Source organism: Gekko japonicus, unplaced genomic scaffold (genome assembly GCF_001447785.1).
Source record: "Gekko japonicus isolate JY-2015 unplaced genomic scaffold, Gekko_japonicus_V1.1 scaffold1158, whole genome shotgun sequence".
In the NCBI taxonomy this organism is placed as follows: domain Eukaryota; kingdom Metazoa; phylum Chordata; class Lepidosauria; order Squamata; family Gekkonidae; genus Gekko; species Gekko japonicus.
The window spans coordinates 456,856-479,104 of record NW_015164706.1 but is presented as its reverse complement, the minus strand read 5'-3'; the positions used below and the strand labels follow the sequence as shown (position 1 = coordinate 479,104).

Genomic DNA, 22,249 nt, shown 5'->3' with positions numbered 1-22,249 from the left:
GGACTCCAACCCTCTCACCATCCTGGTTGCCCTCTTCTGGACACGCTCGAGCTGGTCAACATCCTTCCTAAAATGTGGTGCCCAAAACTGGACACAGTACTCCAGGTGAGGCCTGACCATAGCAGAATAGAGCGGAACTAGATTGCAGAGACTTATTTATAAATTGTCCGCTTTCACACACACACTAGAAAATACACTTTCAATCCACTTTCAGTGCACTTTGGCCCCGTTCATACGAGGGGTTTTGGTCCAGGAGCGAGACAGAACAGGGGCGGATCAAACGGGCGCGATCCCACGGCAGCGTCTGGGAATCGTTGCCTGTCCGTTCCCGATCTGTCTCTTCCGCGCGAAAACCCGCTCTAAAAAGAACCACCTACTTGGGTGGTTCATGCAAAGTGGAGCGGCTCAAACCGGCCTCCGGCCAAAACTTCGTATGCTTGAGCATGCGCAGTTCGGCGGCCTCCCCCTTGCCTCCGACACTTCCTCCCCGGCATGTGATTGTGCCGGGGAGCAATGGCGCGCGGTGCACGGGATCCGTGGGATCCCGCCCGCGCGTATCTTTTTTGATGCGGCTCTCTTTAGCTGCGCTTCGCTTCGTGTTTTCCCTGCCGTGTGGCAGGGGCCTTTGCAACTGGATTTTATTGTGTGAAACGGCAACATCCACTTGCAGAGGGTCACTGAAGTGGATTGAAACTGTGTTATTTAGCATGAGTGAAAGCGCAAGGTCAGAGCCTGAAACTCCCTTCTTTCTCACCCTCCTGTGTTTTGGTTTTAAATATGTCTGACTAAGAGTTCTGCAGAACTCCCAAACTTGCACACTATGATGTGTTGTTTTGCTTGTTGTTGTTCAGTCGCACAGTTGAGTCCGACTCTTTGTGACCCCCAAGGACCACATCATGCCAGGCCCTCTTGTCTTCCGCCGTCCTCCGGAGTCTGCTCCGGAGCCTGCTTAATAAAAGTCAGTAGATGGCTGTTGGGCAGGGAGTGGATGACCCTCCAGTCTGTCTATTATGTTCTTCACACAGGTGACAAAATGGGCTCTCCTGTACCAAAGCTGGTGTGACAATTAATTCGATCATCTTCCCGGTGCCTCAAAACTCTCTTGATGTTTTTTGCGATGCTACACAGGAGGGTCAAATGATACCTTGTATGGGAGAGCTATGATGAGACTGTTCTCTGTGTTTAAAAAGCAGCTGGTTTTGCCTTGTGCTGTTTTACTGTCAGAACAACTCCCCCCCCCCCCCCAAAGTGGTTAATTCCAGAAAGGAAAATGCTTATATTGCATCTGTCTCTCCTCTACCATGACAGAAGCTAGTAATAGATGGATGGGTCGGGAAAGGGATTAAAATCACCCTACACCCCAAAAGGCACTCCTGACCAAAACCTCTTCCCCTTATGTGGCAAGACAGCTCTTTTTTAGCATTAAAAATAGTTGAGAGGTCTTCAGTGGCCTGTTCCATCTCTCTCCCCCCCCCCCCCCCCCCCCCCCATTCTCTCTCTGGAGTTTATCACTGTTTTGGCTCACTTTTGCTGGCAGTTTTCCCATGGGATTCCATATCACTGCAGTAATTTGCGGGAAAGGTGAGTTCCCTCTGCTGTCCAGCGTGACTCTTTTAAAGAAACAGTTTAGCTGCGGAACAAAGGACAGACTTTTCCATTGTTTTATGAGTTGGGGGGTGGGTTGAGAGTTTTGTATGTTTTTTTTTTTGCCTTGCAGGAGTTTTCCTCTCCCCCCCCCCCATTTAAAAGGGCACTGTGATCTGCCCCCATTAATCAGCAGGCGAATTCCCCCCCCACGAGCTAATTTGGCGTCTTGCTCAAACGCTTGATCTGCAAAAGGCGCAAGCCGTGTCTGATGTCAGCGGGTCGGGAGGGCGGCTGGGACACGGGGGCCCTCACTCCGGTTTCCAGAAAGGGGCCGTCAGGGCTTCCAGGAAGCCAGCAGTCTTGGCTCTGCTGCTGGGGATTTAAGAAGATTTATTTCCTTGTAAGGCCGGCTCGCTCAGCCTGGGCAAGCGTCTTTCAATCAATAAGCTTTTCTCGGGTTTTCCGAAGGGGCCCGTTACAAAAAGAGAGAGAGAGAGAGAGAGAGAGACTGAAACGGTACTTATTTATTGCCGATTTTATTTATTGTATCGTCACACTGGGATAAGCAACATGGCTGGAGATTTTGAAGGCATCAAGATGAGCAACAGGTCTGCTGGGAGAAGAAGGAATTGGTTATCCGAGGGGCGTTAAGTGCTCTGCTCATCATGGCAACCGGAGCCATTCAAAACAGCAAAGGCTGGAGAGTGAGCAGAGATGGTCAGGCAGGGATGGGGGGGGGGTTGTCTCTCAGAGCACTGTCAGAGGAGACGCTGGCAATTGCCTAATTTGGGGGAGGTGCCTCAAGCCTCTCTGGGTCGGCCAAACTGCCAAGGTTTCAGCCCTGAGGGGGAAATTGCTTTGTACATGCTCAGAGCTTGTTTTACTTATGGTAAACTATTTGGTGGAGCTGCGGTGGCTCAAGTGGTTAAGACGCTGAACTGCAGGCTGTGGAAGGTCAGTAGTTCAGCGGTTCAAGACCCGGGTGCTGCAAGACAGGGTGAGCTCCTGTCTCTAGTTCCAGCTCCTGCCAACCGAGCAGTTCGAAAGCAAGAAATTGCAAGTAGATAAATAGGGACCACTTCGGTGGGAAGGTAACAGCGTTCCGTGCCCTTGGTGTTTAGTCATGCCGGCCACATGACCACGGAAACGTCTTCAGACAGCGCTGGCTCTTCGGCTTCGAAACGGAGATGAGCACCGCAACCCTAGAGTCGGATTCGACTGGCTTTCGAGCAAGGGAACCGTTACCTTTACCTAAACTATTTGGTATCCATTCCTTTGAAGACAGAGGCGTGGCCGAGTATGGGAGGGTTCCTGAATAAAGGGCTACAAGCCGTGAGAGTGCTCACAGGGGTTATTTCCCCCCAGAGTGGTGAGCCAGGATGGTGTGACGGTTAAGAGCAGCAGTCTCTAATCGGGAGAACCAGGTTTGATTCCCCACTCCTCCTCCACATGAAGCCTGCCGGGTGACCTTGGGCCAGTCACTGTTCTCTCAGAGCTCTCTCAGCCCCATCTGCCTCTCGTGGTGCCTGTTGTGGGGAGAGGAAGGGAAGGTGATTGTAAGCTGCTTTGAGACTCCCTAAAAGTAGGGGAAAGCGAGATATAAAAACCTACTCTTCTTCTAGTTGCTGTATGGTTTTTTCAGTGTCAGGATACAGAAGTTCAGGATGCATCCTAATAGGATTCGGTGCACTTTTGGGACCCAGGTTGTGCTAGCTCTTAGCAGCTGTCCTATAGATCATGTGCGTGGCAGCAAGATGGAGCTGAGACCCCAAATATAGGACAATGGCAAGGACAGACAGGACAAAGGCAGCTGGGCAAATGAGGGGTGACTCCAGGGCAGCACCGTCTGAGTTTGTGGTGGAGCCAAACGGAATCTGGTGGGAAGTGGGTAGAGCTACGTCTAGAATCTGGATTCTGGAAGAAGGAGGAGGAGTGTAAGCAGAATCCTGTGGTGGGTGGGTGGAAAACTAGCACGGAACCTGGCAGGTTATGGGTGTTGGCTGGAAGAGCCTTGAAAAATCTTTTCAGATCCACTTCATGGCCACCTAATAGAACACAGGTATCTAATAGAGAGAACTTGATAGGAGGAGGAGGAGGAGGGGGTGATTGGATTTATACCCCGCCCTTCACTACCCGAAAGAGTCTCAGAGCAGCTTACAATCTGCTTTCCTTTGCTCTCCCCACAATAGACACCCTGTGAGGTAGGTGGGGCTGAGAGAGCTCTGAGAGAACTGCCCTTGAGAGAACAGATCTGAGAGAACTTGTAACTGACCCAAGGTCACCCAGCCTTCTGCATGTGGAGGAGTGGGGAATCAAACCCAGTTCTCCCAGATTAGAGTCCGCAAACTTAACCACTGCACCAAACTGGCTCTCTTTTGACTCTCAAAAGCTTATCCCCCAAAAATCTTGTTGATCTGTAAGGTGCTACTGGACTTGAATCTAGCTGGCTACCTTCTGTAAGTATCTAATACAGAGTTTCCCAGCGTGGTGCCCTTTCCTGGTGCCCACCAAGTGTTTTTAGAAAGTGAGTGGAGCCTGGTGGGGCTGTTGCCCAGCAAGGCTTTTCATTGGCCGCTGGAGATTTGATTGGCTGTGCAGATTTAAAAAAACAAACAAAAAAAATCGCTTTCCCAAAAGCTGTCATCGCAGCCCAAGGATCTTCACTGGGTGGATGAAGGTAAGCCATGGCAACCATTTCGTGGCTGGTTCCCCATCCCGTGACAGCCATTCCGTGGCTGCACCCACCACCCAGTGCCAGAATTCCAAAGGTGCTCAAACGCTCAAAAAGGATGGGTACCCATGATCTGACAGAACACAGTTTTCCTGGATATACCAGTACAGTGCCAGCTGGGTGGCAGCCTCTAATAGCACAACATGGTATGCACTTGTGTGGTAAAAAAAAAATCTATATATACAGGGGTCATTTCCTGCAGGAGTGCACAGGAGCGGAGCTCCGGCAGTAAAGAGCCCAGGGGGCGGGCACATGCAACAAGCCCCACCCCCTGCTCCCAGCAGCCCTCAGTCAGAGCAAGAAGCAGCCAGGTAAGCTGCAGAGCCCCCCCCCCCGGGCCCAACACAGTCCAGTGGCACCTTTAAGCCCAAGTTTTATTCAGGTACAAGCTCTCCCTCCTCTGTGAGGGACAGATCTGCACGTCCCCGTCCCCCCCCCAATAGCTGGCAATCCAAAACAGTCCAGTGGCGCCTGGGCGGTGGGTGTGACCTTAGGACACACTTCCAGTGATGTCAGGGGGTGTGGCACATGCAAATAAGTTATGCTAATGAGCTCCTGTACCTCTTTTCTACGAAATGACCCCTGAATATATATATATGGAAACTTTCATTGTTGAACTGGATCTGGCGGCTGCAGATAAATGAGCCGGAAATGGTCTGTGATGTCCAGGCTCCAAAATCAGAGTATCAGTGAAAGCCCTTCAGTGAAGCCTTATTGTAAATACGTCTTGAGCCCTCATGGTGACCTATAAAATCTTCAAAAGGTGTCTGATTTGTTTGGCCCGAAGGTTCTGGAGCATAATGGGACATGCACACACTCCCATGCCCGCCTGTACACAATTCCTGGTTCACGGTCCGTGGTTTTCAAGGCATCCTCTTGATTTTGAAGGTTTGGATTTGTCCCTTCGAATGTCTGTGGTCGACGGCCCACTCGCCTCCCTTCTGGTCTGGTCTTCTGTTCCGAAATGCCCTCTGCCCTTCCTTCTTGGCTTTGGTTTCAAAGCGAGGGTGTTTTTGCCAGGACTGCATGGCTGGGCAGAGTCCTGACGCTGTAATTGGAGAAGGGTGCTTTTTGCTTTTTACGATGTACAAGACTTGCCTTGGGGAGTGTTCTCAGTTCCCAACCAGCTCTTCCTTCTCCTGCCCACTACAAACAGATCTCCCCTCTTCCCCTACTCCCCCGGAAATATTCCAAGCAAAGGTTCGGGTTTTTTCGCTTCCCACTCTCTGGACTTCATTCCATCCATTAATTTCCTTCCGTTCCTTCATGTCCGTTACATTAAAAAAAAAATCCTACAGGATGGAAGTGCGGTTCACGTGTTTGTGCGTGGGGGGGTGGGGTGAGGGGGAGCTCTCTTGCAAGGTCTCCGGCTTTGTAGTCCTCCCTGTCCTCCTCGAGCCATATCTGTTTAGCTTCCCCCTTCCCCCTCCCACCAGTCGCCGTGCCCCCCTTTAAAAAAAAAAACCACCACGCAAAACAATAGAGCAAAGTGCCTCTGAGCGTGTACAGAGTGCCTTTCCCTCCCTGCTGAGCAGCTGCAGCCTTTTCCCACGCATGTCAAATGAAGGGGCCAAAGCAGATGCTTCAGAGCCCCTCTGCTCCCTTCCTCTGGCAGTGTTTTTAATCCCACTCTCAAGCTTTGGACCGCACTCTGTCCCTGAGAGCATCCACTCTCTTTCGCCCCTGCTGTGGAGACTTGCTTCTTCATTGCAGCATGAACAAAACTGCTAGGTTTGCATTTATTTTTATTTTTTGCATTTGTGTGTGTGTGTGTGTGTGTGCCGTGCCTGGAAGTCATGGCGACCTCTGGCAGCTCCTACTGGGGCACGGAGGACATTCAGAAAAGTGGCTTGATAGCCTGCCTCTGGCCTCCCGGCTCTGGTATTCTCCGGAGGTCTCCCATCCAAATACTTGGCAGGGTTGGACCTGCTTAGCTTCCGAGGTCTGACGAGATCGGGCTTGCCTGGGCTATCTGGGTCAGGGCCAAACTGCTAGGTCTGAAGGGAGTATTATTGGTTTGTTTTGTACAGTTTTATCCAGTCCTTCCTCCAAAGAGCTCAGAGTGGTGTACGTAATTCTCTCCTCCTCCGTTTTATCCTCACAACAACCCTGTAAGGTAGGTTACTCTTGGGGGAGAGAAAGAGAGTAGATGGCCCAAGGTCACCCAATGACCATGGCAGAGTGGGGATTTGAACCCAGGTGTCCCTGGCCAGAGTCCAACATACCAATCCTTACTCCATATCGAGTCTCACTGAACAGTCAGTGTTGAAGTTTGCGTTGGCCCCGATCCCATCGTTTATTGCTGTGAGCTGCTGTTTTGGACTTGGCTCCAAGGCCCGGTGACATCATTGCTGTGAATCCGCTGGGCAGGACTGGCATTCTTTGGCATGAGTTCCCCTTTAGTGCAATGCCGTGAAGCCTCCCAGAAGTGATTGATGTCTTCTCAGCTTTGGAGGAAAACCTTGCCTAGGCTGAAGAGTGAAGTGAAGGGGTCGGGCAGCACAGGGACCCAGAAAAAGAGGCTATATCACAGCATTTCCCTCCAGTTCCCACATCTCCTCCAAGTGTAAAACATGCCATTGTGGTGTAGAGCAATCTTTCAACCTCAGCTTAGGCAATCGGGTACTCCGCTGGCTCAAACACACCTCCCATCTTCTCTTTCTCCCCTCTCACAAAATACATCAGACTGCCTTCTATTGAATCAGACCGTTGGTACATCAAAGTCTGTATTGTCTACTCAGAATGGCAGCAGCTCTCCAGGGTTTCAGGCAAAAGGTCTTTCACATTACCTACCGCAAGACCCTTTAACTGGAGTTGCTAGGGATTGAACCTGGGACCTTCTGCATGCCAAGCAGATGCTCTACCACTGAGCCACAGACCCTCTCTTGCAAGCTTCCGTCCTTCCTTCCTTCCTTTTTTTGGCTCTGATCACAGCACAGTGCTGTGGCTGCTCTAACATTAAAGTACTTTTTTGTTAAGCAGTCATCTGTTTGCTAATTACCAATATCTCAGTACAACCGTTTCTTCGGAATACTGAAGAATGTGTGACAGTTCAAAATGTAAGCTGCAAAAGTCTGCATTTTTAAAAAAAGTTTCAAATACTTTTTAATTTCCACACACACACCCCTTGCTTGCCTTCTTCATCTGTAGGGGATGGGAGTGCGATAAGAGGGGGGGTGGAGATGCTGAAAAAGCCCTCCCACAGGTTCCAAGCGATCTGATATCTACAACTGCATTTTCCCTGCTAAAGCTCCCTTTATATTTCTCCCATTCACATCATGACCAACCTACATGCAAAAAGATGTCCCACCACTTACAGTTTCCGCTCACTGTTTAAGAAGAAAAAGAGAAGAGATTGGATTTATACCCCACCCTTCACTACCTGAAGGAGTCTCAGAGCAGCTTACAATCACTTTCCCTTCCTCTCCCCAGAACAGACACCCTGTGGGGCTGAGATAGCTATTTCGTGGACTGCTCTTTCAAGAACCGCTCCGAAAGAATTGTGACTGACCCAAGGTCACATCAGCAACTGCATGTGGAAGAGTGGGGAATCAAACCCGGTTCTCCCAGATTAGAGTCCGCGCTCATAACCACTACACCAGGCTGGCTGTTAAGACTGGACCCTGCCAGTTAAGGCTTTTAAAATATAATTAATCATTAAAACATGCAGCCAAGGACCACAACCCAGCTCACTGTTAGGCACCCAAGAGCCTGTGGTGGCCATCTGCCTATAGGCCGGCTTGTGGCCCTAGGAAGAATGCTTCACCCATGCAGTCTTTGAGCTTGTTGGATCCAGGGCAGGAGGTGTGGAACATAAGAAAGGTCCCTCCACACACACAGAGTTAATTGAATTGCATTGCAGTATGCTGAGTGTCCGATGAAGGGAATGCCCAGGGCAGTGTATGCTCTTTGCTGAAATAAGCTAAACCTTTGTGACAGTCAGGGGTCATTTCGTAGAAAAAGAGGTTCAGGAGCTCATTAGAATAACTCATTAGCATAACTCATTTGCATGTGCCACACCCCCTGACATCACCGAAAGTGTGTCAGAAGGCAACACCCACCGCTCAGGCGCCACTGGACTGTTTTGGATTGCTAGCTATTGGGGGGGGGGACGTGCAGATCTGCCCTCACAGTGGAGGGAGAGCTTGTAACTGAAGGGGGGCAGATCTGCAGCTTACCTGGCTGCTTCTTGCTCCTCGTGGCCGAACTGAGGGCTGCTGGGAGCAGGGGGTGGGGCTCGTTGCATGTGCCCGCCCCCTGGGCCCCTTACTGCCAGAGCTCCACTCCTGTGGGCTCCCGCAGGAAATGACCCCAGTTAACTTCCGTGGCAGACTGTAAGGCACTTCTGCAAATCATAGGGGCAGGGGCTGCATACTGAAATTTGCAAATGGCTTGCCACTGTGTAGTCCATTGCCTATGATGCTTGAGGCTCCAGGAGCCTGCCCCAGCCGTTATCAAGGACTTGAGAGACAGGGAGAGCCTTTGCCGATGCAGGGGAGGGATGTGGGCACACGGGATGGGCCTGCATTCCACAGGACACCACTGGGAGTCTTTTGGTTGATGGCGGCTGCCTGAAGCACAGAGGTGGTGGTAGGAGGGAGGAAGTGCAGGTGGGCCATTTTACAATAGTAGGGAACAGCATCCTGACGGGCATGTAATTATTTCTAATGTGATTTTGTTCTGCTGCTTGGCGTGTGATAAGATACAAGGTGGAGGAGCCGCAGAATTTTAATTTTCCCAGAACCAGAACTTGCTCTGGTTCCGTAGTGCTGAGTAGTTGAAGAACAAAAATCTGGTAGCTCTAGAAGCTGAAGAACAGAATCTCATTCCTCTAGAAGGCAGCAGAACAATTTGCAGGTAAGGAAAGTGTGAAAAATCGCGCCAGTCGCCTTCTTGCTCCTAGTGAAGGCTTGAAGGTTCATCCCTGCCGTCCCCAGGAAAGAAAAGGAAGGTTTTTTTGTTTTGGTTTTTTTTAAGTGCATTAATCATCACAAGTCAGTTAAGGCATTTTATGATCACTAAGGGAGACTGTGCATGCACGTACCTGCCAATCACACACTTGTAATTGATAGAAGAGACTCAGATAGATGCAGTTCCCTGTCCTGCCCTGCCCTGGTACAGTGGCACAAACAATGCCAAGCAACGGAACGCAGCAGCTGCTCAGGAGTTCTCACTTCCTGTGGCTGTGTTCACATTCTAGATGGTGGAAAGCATGCTTTACTTCCTCTCCTTTGTGCAGCTCTCTGTACTTCCGGGCTTCATTCTCATCTTTTCCCCTTCTCAGAGCTCTTCTTGTGGGATGAGAAACCCCGCCTGTTGCAGAGGAGTCTAGGATTCACGCTCAGCTCGCACAGACACACTGTTAACCCATCCTGTTAAGTCCCACTTGTTACCTCTTTGAACACATCCAGCAGTTTCCTGCAGCTGTTCTTTCGGTGAGATGAGTGGTGGAACAAGGCAAAATATTTTTTTTCTGGTTTGCTGTTGCTGATCTTTTCATTCAGAGTCTCTTGAGAAACTTCTGGTTCTCAGGAACACCGTCTGAAAACCACTGGGGAGACGCTTGACCTTCGAGGAAGGAGTTTCATTCACATTAATACACAGATCACAAGAAGGGTGACATCCCCTCTTCAAGGACAAAAGCTTCTACTATTCCTTCCTCTGCGTTGTACTGTGTTGACCACTGACCTTCACCCCTGTCTTCTCTGTCTGGCTGTGGCTCTCCAGGGTGTGTGAGTGGGGGGGTGTCTTTCCTGGTCTTGCTACCTGAGATCCTTTTTTAAGTGGGCAGTGGTGGGATTGAAGCTGGGGCTCGCACATGCAAAGCAGACGCTCTGCCGCTGAGTTCCCGGTTTCCCCTCCTTCAGGTTAAAGATACTCATCACTGCAAATGGACTGTGACACAGAATTAAGTTATGGACCCATGTACTTAATTTATACACTTTGCTGCAACAAGATATGGGCATGACCACTATCTTAGAAGGGTTTTGAAAATTTTAGGCAAATGCATGGAGAGAATAGGCTGTTAGTTATGATAGCTAAATGGAACCTCCGTGGTCAGAGGCAGTGTACCTCTTAGGACCAGTTCCCTGGGCATACAAGGTCATAACCGCACCCTGTTTTTGAGTTCCGGAAGACGCAGTTGGTAGCTGTTCGAAGAATGAAGTCCTGGGCTGATCCAGCAAGACAATATTTATGCTCTGAAGACTTTGATAAAAACTGAAACTGTTCGTGTGAATGTGGCTTCTTAAGAAAGGACCTGGAGAGATTTGTCTGCTTGAATTGCTTAGAACATGTGTACTCTGAAAGAGAATGGAAACGAGAAAAGAGCAAGCCCTGCCATCTGGGTCCCACAATTACAGCTCGAGCCAACCGACCGGACTTTTGAGGAATATCAGTTTTAATGATTTTGAAGGACGCACAATAAAATGTGAAAAAAATGATACTTTGTCCTCAGCTTTTTTGAAACCCAAAAATTATTTTTGGATAATAAATGGGAAATAACAAAAGGGAAGGCAATATAAAAGAGTAGCCTGGACAAAACACCAGAACTTAAAACAACAAAAATTGTGGAGAGTGGAGGGCTTTGAGCACCAAGAAAGACCATTCTAGCCAATCTTTTTGGTGTCCTTTGATGAGGCCTAATAAGATGAAAATAGAGATTCAGAAACATTAACATGAAAGAAGAATATAATCTAGAAACTGATGTTTAATGGTACCGGCAATTTTAGACCAGATACCAATTTCAGCCTAAAATTCTGCCGCTGTGGAATAATCCTAGGATAATCACAGAGGATGCATTTTGTTGCAGAAGATCATCCACACATGATGTTCAAAGATTCTGTAAAACTCTGTTCAAACATTCAGCCTCAAGTCACTGACAGAACAGAATGCACAGATGAGCTATTTCCCCCCCAGAATTGTTTGCATATGTATTCACCTGCATGATGCAAAAAAGGCACATGTGTTCATCTACCCCAAAACCACCCAGTGAACAGAAACTAGAAAATGGCAGACTTAGCCTAGACTGACAATTCAGTGTAATGTCAATCAGGGAATGGTACTATGAAACCCACAGGAAGTTTCCTCCTCCTTCTGAGCTCGTGCTACTCATAAGCATACGTACTCCATGCCTAAACATCCATTCTGGAGCATTGAGGAATATCAAGAAGCTGACTGTACACCGAGGACTGAACACTAGCACTTTAATATGTTGTAATATTTATAGTTTTAAATAGTGTATTGATGGTTTTTATATTGTAGATTTTATTGTCACATTGCAGTGTTTTATACTGGTTGTGTAAGCCACCCTGAGCCAGCTCTGCTGGAAGGGTGGGGTAAAAATCTAATAAATAAATAAATTACATGCCAGAAGGTGAGTTTCTTCCCATGGTGCAATTGGACAGGTGCAATATGGGAAAGAGAGGAGAGTCTTCTACTGCAGGGGAAGATATTAGCCACTGCCAGAGGGTACAGTCCATATATCTGATTGGAGAGATATTCCCTTGTTTACTGCATGAAACTGTCCTTGCTATGTAATATATTGTGACAAGCAAAAACAATGAGTCATTTTGCAAGAATGGGGAAAGGAGATTTTATCATTGCCAAGTGGATAGGGAATAATTTGTCACATCCTATCCATATATCTGCTTGGATATTTAAACAGTTCTTCATCATATTCCTTTCATTCCATACGTAAAAAGAAAAGGAAAAAAACTTTAATTTTGAATAGAGATTCACAGATGTTGGGTTTATTTAATTGTGGCCAATTTGTAGTAGCCAGTAAGCGTTCTGCTTCCTTGTTTCCTGTTCCACAATGACAAGGTCATTTTGGTACTTGCTGCCCAGTGAGGAGGTTTTACAAGGGAGGAGAAGAGGATTATGTACCTTTTTGTTTCTACCGTGTTTCCCTGAAAATAAGACACTGTCTTATATTTATTTTTTCTCAAGAAGACACACTAGGGCTTATACCACAAATGCATAGAAATCCTGCTAGGGCTTATTTTTTGGGTAGGTCTTATTTTCGGGGAAACAGGGTAGCAACACCTTCCCTCCAAACTTTCGATATCTGGGTTGTGCCCTGGCGCCATTTTGAAAGAGGCCTCCTTGGCCTCCCTCTGCTGCTGGTGAATTCTTCCAAGCATTTGTGGTGAAATAAAGTAGGTGCTTTCTCTGACAGTCACTCCCGATGCTCATATTTCTAATTGCCTGGTTTTTAAACCTCAATCAGCTACACTGAAAATAGGCTGGTAATTTTCAGCATCCCACATCTTAGGCCAGTGTCATTTTGGATTTCACAGTTTGCAAAACCAAGGCTTGATGGAGAGAGAAACTGTGCTCTCTTGTTTGGTTCAATAGTTCAGAGTCTGGGTCAAACCCCAGTTCTAATTTTACCTCATCCGTGAAATCCCAAGGTGGTCTTTGGCAATATTCTCCCAGTGGGCTTTCCCACCGTTTCCTCAGAGGTGTAAGACAGCCTCTCATTGCTGATCTGTTTTAAGGACTGCTGAAGTGAAGTATGTGGTGTTCTCTGAATATGTTGATGCATCTTCAGGACTAAAGAAAAATATATTTGTTATTTTTTATTTTTATTTATGCTTTCAGCTTGTATCCCGCTCGAACCCCCCAAGGGGTCTCTGAGCGGCTTACAGTTACTCTTTATCCCTCTCTATGGCCACATATAGTCAGGGTGGGGACTGCCCTACCGGCACCCAGAGGAGGGACTTTGCTGTTCTTCTCTCTCGGTTCGGCATTCTTGTCGGCTCGGCTTCGGTTTTTCCGGCTCCTCAACTTCTTCTTGTGGTCTGCGGCGTCAGCTGTGATTGGCAGGCCTATCCGTCGCGCAGTTTGCGTTAGCGCGGCTCCGGCTCTGTCCATTTGGCTCCCCCGTGCCTGCGCCTCTGCGTTCTTTGCGTCTCCTGGCGACGTCCGATCCACCGCTGGTGTTGCGCCTAGTCGCCATTTCGCCGCCGATGCTCCATCAGCCCCCACAACGGGGACGGGTGCCCCCTGCCACCTAGGGCAGGTACCCATTTATCTACTCGCTTTTTCGATGTTATTTGTAGCTTTCGAACCACTGGGTTGTGCACCCTGGAAATCCTAATTCCATATCAGGAAAAAGCTGAATACTGTGATATCTGTATATCTATATATGAATATGATAGAAACTGAGCAGTTTGCATACATTTATTCTGCTAATATTGTGGCTATCTACTACGTTTTTATCCCTCAACATGGTTCTTCCTGCATTTTATGTGCACAATAACCCTGTAAGGTAGGTTGTATTGAAAATGACTGGCCTAAGGTGATCTGGTGAATTTCTTCGCAGAGCACGGATCTGAGCCCAGTCTCTTTAGCCCCAGTATGGCTGTGGTCACACGAGTAGTTTGTCGCGACATACTAGCGTTACCTATGTGGATTTAAAGGGCTCGATCAGATGACGACATCTGTGGACCAGTTGTTGGCAACCCGTCCCGCTTCTCATTAGAAGCAGAGTTCCGTGCACCTTGGTGTTTAGTCATGCCGGCCACATGACCACGGAAACGTCTTCGGACAGCGCTGGCTCTTCGGCTTTGAAACGGAGATGAGCACCGCAACCCTAGAGTCGGATTTGACTGGCTTTCGAGCAAGGGAACCTTTACCTTTACCTTTTTAATCAGGCACTGGGGAAAGTCCGGTAGTAAGGCATGGTAGCACTTCCACTCTGTTTTGTCCAATGTCTGAACTCTCCTGGCATGAAAGGAACCCAGAAGTGAAGTGTGAATGGGCACTTCCATCTCTTTAGTGGGTTGCGGAGCTAGCTTACGGAAGCGGTTGTTCGCTCATGTGCTTATACGCACGCACAATGGCTATTTAAAAAAAAAAAACCTCCCACTAGCACAGTGCATCCCATAGTTGACGCACAACAGGACTGTAGATGCTTGACCACAGGATAGCCACGCAGGTAACCCGCAGCAGGGTGTGCTGCCTGGTTGGTACGCCCCGCAACACTTTAAGCCGGTGCAGTTAGAGGTGCCGCCATATCGTGCCAAACCACTGGTGTGCCTGCAGCCTATGACACTCTAACCACTACACCACACTGACTCTTGCTAGTCACAGCAAGGCCCTCAGAGTCTGCAGGACTCTGAGGAATGTTGGGCTGAGGGTCCACCCTTGGCTGCCGGTGACCTTTTTCAGCCACCTGACTGGCTTCAGTGGTGTCTGCAGACATTGCTCAGATGCTTCCAAGCACAAATTCACTAGAAGGCCTAGAAACTTGCTTTAAAAAAACAAAAACAAAAAAACGCAGGCTACTCTGCAAGCTGAATACTGTGCCCAGTTTCATGCTTTGTCCTCTAGAGGAATCCCATCATCCATACAGTCCTGGTTTTCAGCGCTCAGCAGGTGCAGCTGCTAAGATATTTTTAAGCTTTGAAATCATATTTTTTTAATCTGTAGGGCTGTTTTTTATCAATTACGCTACACAGTTTGTGCCACGTCGTCATTCTCTGGCAGTTCCTCTGGGTGAAGACTGACATGTGTCTGTTGGTTCTTCCCCGTGCCAGACTCCTTACCTTTTCCAACCCGTCCCTTCTGGCCAAAAATGCAGATCAAAAAGGTACTAGGGAAAATGTAGTATGAATGAATGAATTTTATTGTTACAGCGCATAGCCAGCAATGAGAAAATGTAGTACCTACCGGAAGATCCGCAGCAAGGCCGGGCGTGGGATCGCGGACGTGCCGGCAGCCCATGTTATTTGAGGGACTGCCGGACTGCACATGCGCACGAATACTCCAGCATCCTCCGCTCCCCCGTCTTTGCCTCGCTTCTTCTGGCCATGTGATCACGCCGGACAGAATATGTGCAGTGGCTCGGGGGAACCGTCTGATCCCGATGCTGCACTTTCCTTTGGTGCGGCTCTAAGAAGCCGCACTTCCGATGCGGCTTTTCCCACCGGTGTGACTTTCAGGGCATTTCCCCCCCCCCAAAAAAAAGTCATTTCCGTACCCTCTCAGAAGGCAAGCAAAAGTGATTCCTTCCTACCCCAGTGTAAGAGAGAGATGCCCTCTTTGTGGTGAAGATCATTGCAGCCCTCCGAACATGACTCCATGTGGAGCCTCTGAGCAGGTGAATCCAGCTCTTTGACCTAACTGCGATGTCCTGTCCCCTTTACAGAGAGCCAGTGTGATGCAGTGGTTAAGAGCGGCAGACCCGGGTTTGATTCCCCACTTCTCCACATGGAGCCAGCTGGGTGGCCTTGGGCCAGTCACAGTTCTCTTAGAGCTCCCTCAGCCCCACCTGCATCACAAGGTGCCTGTTGTGGGGAGAGGATGGGAAGCCGCCTTGAGACTCCTGAGGGTAGAGAAATGTGGGATATGAAAACTATCTCTTCTTCTTCTCCTTCTTACAGGCTTACAGCCTCTTTACTGGAGCAGGGACGACGTGGCCCAGTGGCTGAAGTGGGCTGAAAAGGAGTTCTCGTTGAGGCCCATCGACAGCAACACGTTTGAGATGAATGGCAAAGCCCTCCTGCTCCTGACCAAAGAGGATTTTCGATACAGGTCTCCCCATTCAGGTGAGGAGTATACAGGGGCGGGGCGGAGGGGGGAGCACACAAGGTAGAGCAGGGACCCAGAGCCTTGTAAGGGAGGAGGACATTTGACTTGGGAAAGCGATGAGACTCTGCAACGTTTGTATGATTGACATTGCAAACTGCATGAAGCAGGGGCCTATCTATTTGCTGATGTAGTGCCGTGCAGTTTATTTGTTTTAGAATATCTCTATCCCGCCTCTCCAGAAGATTTGCATGAGGTGGCTATAAAAAAAATAATTAAATCGTCAAGCAGTTCCCTTAGAATGGTTGATACAAGTCTAACAATAAAATCCTCAGCAATAAAACAATAACCGAAAGCAGTAAAATTCAAACACACAGAGGGGCTCAACAGCAAAACTTGGTTTTTGAAAAAGTGTCTGAACTCCTGTGTGAAGAGAAATGCCTTCACCTGATTGGCCAGCATTGAAGGCACCAGATGAGCATCAAGGAGGGAGGATATTCCAGAGCTCGGGAGCCACCAGGGAGAAGTCCCTGTCCCTGTTCAGCACCTCCCTTCTGGAGGCGAGGACACTTGGAATGGAGATCTTTGTTGGCCAGCTTCAAAACACTGGGGCATCTCACTCTTAACTGAAAGTTCCAGAGGCATATCTCTGTTGATAACAGGTAACATTATACAAATAAGGACTGTACACCATAAAAGCATATAAGTAATCAAAACACCGTCAAAAATGCCACCTATGTAGCAGGAGCATAATCAATGAAATAATAAATATCCACAATGAAGCTAGAATGGCCAAGAACACAGTTTTCTTCAGAAACCCTGCAGCCGCACAAAAGGTGTTAAAAGGCAGCAAAGATTAGAGTTATTGAAATAGTAAAGCGATAAGCTAAAAATATTAGGCAGGCTAACTGAAACACCTAGAAGTTAAAATGACTAAACTGAGGCTATTGTAACTTTGGTCACATGATGGGAAGAGAAAAGAGTCACTGGAAAGACAATCACACGAGGGAAAGTTGAAAGCAGCAGGAAAAGCAGAAGATCCAACATGAGATGGATTGACTCAATCAAGGAAGCCACAAAGGCCCTCTATTTGCAAGACCTGAGCAAGGCCGTTAATGATAGGGAGTTTTGGGGAACTTTAATTCAAAGGGTTGCCATGAGTTGGAAGAAACTTGACAACTCTTAACACACACACACACACAAACTAAAATACACATCAACAAGAAGCCTGGCTAAAAAGAAATATTTTTATTTAAAAGACTCTGTGTCAGGGGTGTGTGGGGAGGCAGGATGCCCAGAGCTGGGGCACTGGGGCAGAAAGTCCTTCACTCACTTGCTTTCCCCTGCCCCAATTCAGAAAGCACAGGCACCCAGAAAAAGAGCCTCAGAGGAAGACTGTAACTGACAGACAGGTTTGCAGGGCTTTGTTTGTCCATTGGCTTGCTTTTATATTCTTGCGGGTTTTTTTAAATTGTAAGCTGCTTCAAGCAGGACTCTGGGAAGGCAGCAAAGGAATATCCAAAGTAAATAAAATGTGGGGACTGGTACCCCACTAAGCAATGTTCCCTCTAAGCTGTGGAGTCTTGTGAGCAAAAATTCTATTTTGTGAGCTACTGGCATTAGAGAGGAAGAAGAAGAGGAAGAGATTGGATTTATACCCCGCCCTTCACTACCCAAAGGTGTCTCAGAGCGGCTTACAAACTCCTTTCCCTTCCCCTCCCCACAACAGACACCCTGTGAGGTGGGTGGGGCTGAGAGAACTCTGACACAAACTGCTCTTTTTTAAGGACAGCTGTGCCAGAGCTTGTGACTGACCCAAGGTCACATCAGCAGGTGCAAGTGGAGGAGTGGGGAATCAAACCCAATTCTCCCAGATTAGAGGCCGCACACTTAACCACTACACCAAACTGGTTGTGAGCGAACAATTTGGCTACTGCATAAATTAGTTTGCTCTGGAGCCATCCTTCCTGAGCTAAGACAAAAATGTGTGAGCCGGAGGCGAAAAAACAGTGAGCTAGCTCACACTAACTCAGCTTAGAGGGAAAACTGCCACTAAGTATCCTGATACACAACATTTGATAGTAATTGAAGCTTTCAAACCACCTTCAGAGGCAGCCCCACACAGAAGGCATTGTAGTAATCTATCTTGAGTGTGATCTGAATGTGGATAACGTAGCTGAATCCTCCCTTTCAAAGATGGGCCATGGCTGGCAACCCAACCAAAGCTGGACAGAAGCTCTCTGTGCCATAGAAGAGATTCAAACCTTCCATCTGTTGGCCCAAATTTAGTAGTCTTTCCAAGCTGCGAGCCCACTCTTTCAGGGGGAGTGTATCCCCATCGAAAAAGTGTTGCCTCCTTAGTCATATAGGCAATGATCTTCAGTTCATTGGCTCTTGTCCAGCCTGTGACCACCTGCAGACATCACCTTTCACTGTCTCATCTGATTCCTCCTCGCCTCCAAGTGGCTGTTGACAGCACCCTGTCTAGTAGCGTTCCAGATGTCTGTGTGGGTTGCAGAGGATCGCAGTTGGTCCATCTCTGGCTGAATTCAGCATGGGTTCATCAAAACCCCAGAGACTAAGGACGAGTTGCTGGATTTGTTTGGGAAGGCTATGACCTTCCGCTGGGGAGAGAAAAACCCAAATGCCACGACCTCCATCTAGAAAGAGTACTAAGGAAAAAGCTTTGTCAATATAGAGTTAAGGTCATTATGACATCAGCAGCTGGTAGACAGATTCCGCCATCTACTCTTTTCCCCCAGACAAGTTCTAAATGACAAACTGGACCTTGCCCCAGATTTCAAATCTTCCCACCATTTGTCCGGCATCTCACTAGGAAACAACAACAATAATAATTAAAAATAAATAGGGGCATGGTTTCCTGTCCTGAAAAACACAAAAGGCTCTACATCTGACAATAGCACTGCAGATAAGATTAGAATTTCAACAGCCAATCCACATACAAAAGAACCTCCTCAGGAAAGCTCCCCCATTAGCGTGTTCATAGCCTGGGGAGCTCCTACAAGATAATGACTCAGCCCTACCCCACCTTCTGGAGGAGATATAAATTACCTGCCTACCATTTTTTTCCTTCTCACCTTGACACAGAGAGTACTCCATCTTTCTGTGTTATATCTCTGAGGATGCCAGTCACAGCTACTGGTGAAACGTCAGGTCCGACAAAGCCAAGACCACGGCCACACAACCCGGAAAATCTACTGCAACTAATGAACTGCCTTCGACAACATAATAATAGTACCCTTAGTAACAATGTGACAAAGGACAATGAGGAAGTTGTCTGACACATATTGGCTGGGAATGTGTCAGGTATTCAGAGGAGAGGAATGGGAAGCTTTCCAGAGTTCCTCTGCGTCTTACCAGACATCGCCTGGCTGAATCCTAAGGCTCATTTGCACGGATACTCATGTCGAACCAGCGGCCCTTCCTTTTGCATTTATCCTGATGGCGTTGGTGCAAACAAAGAGGTAACTGCAGGTTAAGGGAACAGATTAGAATCACAGAATCATAGAATCACAGAGTTTGAAGGGGCCACACAGGCTGCCTAGTCCAACCCCCTGCTCACTGCAGGATCAGCCTTGAGCAGTGTTCCCTCTAAGCTGAGTTTGTGTGAGCCAGCTCACAGTTTTTTAACCTCCGGCTCACACGTTTTTGTCTTCGCTCAGGAAGAAGGGCTCCAGAGCAAACTAATCTACGCAGTAGCTAAATGGCTTGCTCACAACTTTAAGGCCAGTAGCTCACAAAGTAGACGTTTTGCTCACAAGTCTCCACAGCTTAGAGGGAGCGTTGGCCTTGAGCATTCCTGACAAGTGTTTGTCCAGCCGCTGGTTAAAGATTGCCAGTGAGGGGGAGCTCACCACCTCCCTAGGCAGCTGATTCCACTGTTGCACAACTCTGACTGTAAAAAGGTCTTCCCTAAGATCCAGCCGGAACCTTCCCACCCTTAATTTAAACCCATTATTATGAGTCCTGTCCTCTGCTGCCAACCCCCTGCCTTCTACATGACAGCCCTTCAGATACTTCAAGAGAGCAATCCTGTCCCTCCTCAACCTCCTCTTCTCCAGACTGAACATTCCCAAATCCCCCAGCCTTTCCCCCCCGAATCATCCCCTTGTTCTTCCCACAGAAAGAACCAGGACTGATCTCCAAATGTAGAGCTTTGCTTTTCTTGAGCTTCTGGATTGGGGGAAGGTGTATGTGGAGAGAAATCTTGGTCATAACTCTAGTGAATGCTGCTATGAATGAGAGCCCTTGTAACACACACACACACCTCCATGGATGCTCCCACACTGGTTGAGGCCAGTGCAGATGATAATGCTCACCTGGGGGCCTCTAAATGCTCCTTGGATATGCTGCACAAGGCTGAGCCTTTGTGGGGTAGAACGAAGTTTGAGTCCAGGGGCACCTTTAAGACCAAAACGTTTTATTCAAGGTATAAGCTTCCCTGTGCAAACAGAGTTCCTTAGATACAGTGGAACAGAATTTCCTCAAGCCCTACATACAGGAAGATTTGGGGGGGGGGGGAGCTGTCAGGAAGGGCCAGCGAGAGCCAAGATGCATAACTACTGCTGAGATTGTAGCAAGGCAGCCGGTAAGATCAATGAATGGCAGCAAATTAGCACTGATACAAATTAGCATTGATCTTACTGGCCACCTTGATAACAATCTTAATTTACTTGGGTCTGACTGGCATCTTGGCTCTGACTGGCACTTCCCGGCGGCTGCCCCCCCCCCCCCCCCCCGCACGTAGGGCTTGAGGAAATTCGGTTTCACTGTATCTGGGGAGGTGTGCTTGCTCCTTGAATAAAACTTTGTTGGTCTTAAAGGGACCATTGGACTCAAACTTTGTTCTGCTGCTTGAGACCAACACGGCTACCCACCCGAATCGACCTTTGGGAGGTACCAAGCGCTCTTCCTAAGTCCTCTATCCTTGAGAGGCTTCTGTGGCGGTTACACTATTCCTGTTTGCTTTGTCTTTAGCTGGACTATCTGAAGGGAGATCCCATGAAAGAAGAATATGAAGAGTAGGTTTTTATACTCCACATTTCGCTACCTTAAGGAGTCTCAATGCGGCTTACAATTGCCTTCCCTTCCTCTCCCCACAACAGACACCTTGTGAGGCAGGTAGGGCTGAAGGAGCTCTGAGAGAACAGTAACTGGCCCAAGGTCACCCAGCAGGCTTCATGCAGAGGAGTGCAGAATCAAACCAACTTGTTCGTATTAGAGTTTGCTGCTCTTACTTGTCACACCAGATAATAAACAGAGCCGAACCATGCTTCACTTCCATTCCCAGTGGCACAGAAAGCATCCCAGCAACATAGATGTGCAGCGCCACCAAATGTGAGGGCCACAAATGTTTTTAAATCACCCCAGCCCATCCCTGTTCGCTCCTGTCTGTGTAAAATTGTGGGATATATGTGATTTACAAGGGGGAGGCACTGTGTTCTCAGCCGTATAAACCTGGGCACAAAAAGTGTGAATGGGTGTTCTCTTAAATGATATATTTATTTACAAAAATTGCATTCCGCCTTTCTGTCCAAACAGGGCATTACCTGCCACTTGCTCAAAACAGTAATTAATTTACTGACAAGATTTCAGACGACTGGGTTGCCTGATAGTATATGAGCTGCCTGTGCTCGGAATGCAGTCTTTACCAAACCAGTTTGAAAGAATATGAAATCAGAACCATAATTACTGGTTTTGATAGCCACACAGTAGGCTTCTTTGTATGGTTAATGAGCTCGTAAATCAGTCAGCTGATGAAAGGTGATCAAAAGAGCCACGTGGCCACTGTTGAAGAGCCAGTGCTCTGTAGGAGAGCAGGAGAATGCCTGATGCTGCATGAGGCTAAGGCAGGGGTGGCCAGACGGTGGCTTGGGAGCCGCATGCGGCTCTTTCCAACCTATTATGCGGCTCCCGGCAGGGCGGCTGGGGAAGCTAAATATCATTAGCAAACAAATATAATTGTACAAATAAGTATCATTATCAATATCTGCTTTTACCGCTTTTGTTATTATTTTTGGCAGTCTCATTTAATGTTAATAAAAAGCAAATTTGCATATTTTACAATAAAAATATGTAATATCTATTCGTGTTTTGCGGCTCTCAAACATCTGATGTTTATTCAATGTGGCTCTTACATTAAGCAAGTTTGGCCACCCCTGGGCTAAGGGCATGTGAGCGCGATCCCTTCCTAGATCTTCCTGGCCTAGCTCTTACTGAGGTGGTAGTCCTCTGTCTAGGCTGTGCTGCTTCTTACTGCAGGTGGGGGGATCACATGACAGAGGCGCTGCTTCATTCAGAAATATTCCTTTCACAAGGGAAATCATGCCATTGAGAGTTAAAAGTCAGCTCCCAGCTTTCCATCCTACTATCGTG

At 48.0% G+C, this 22,249-nt stretch overlaps 1 protein-coding gene across 1 annotated transcript in view; it reads left to right on the top strand.

The window, feature by feature from the left end:
- Positions 1-22,249, top strand: part of ETV6 (ets variant 6) — a 178,915-nt gene that overhangs the window by 108,384 nt on the left and 48,282 nt on the right. The window contains exon 4 of the mRNA XM_015409519.1: positions 15,709-15,873. Within this exon, the coding sequence (XP_015265005.1) occupies positions 15,709-15,873 (165 nt within the window). The remainder of the gene's footprint in view (positions 1-15,708; positions 15,874-22,249) is intronic.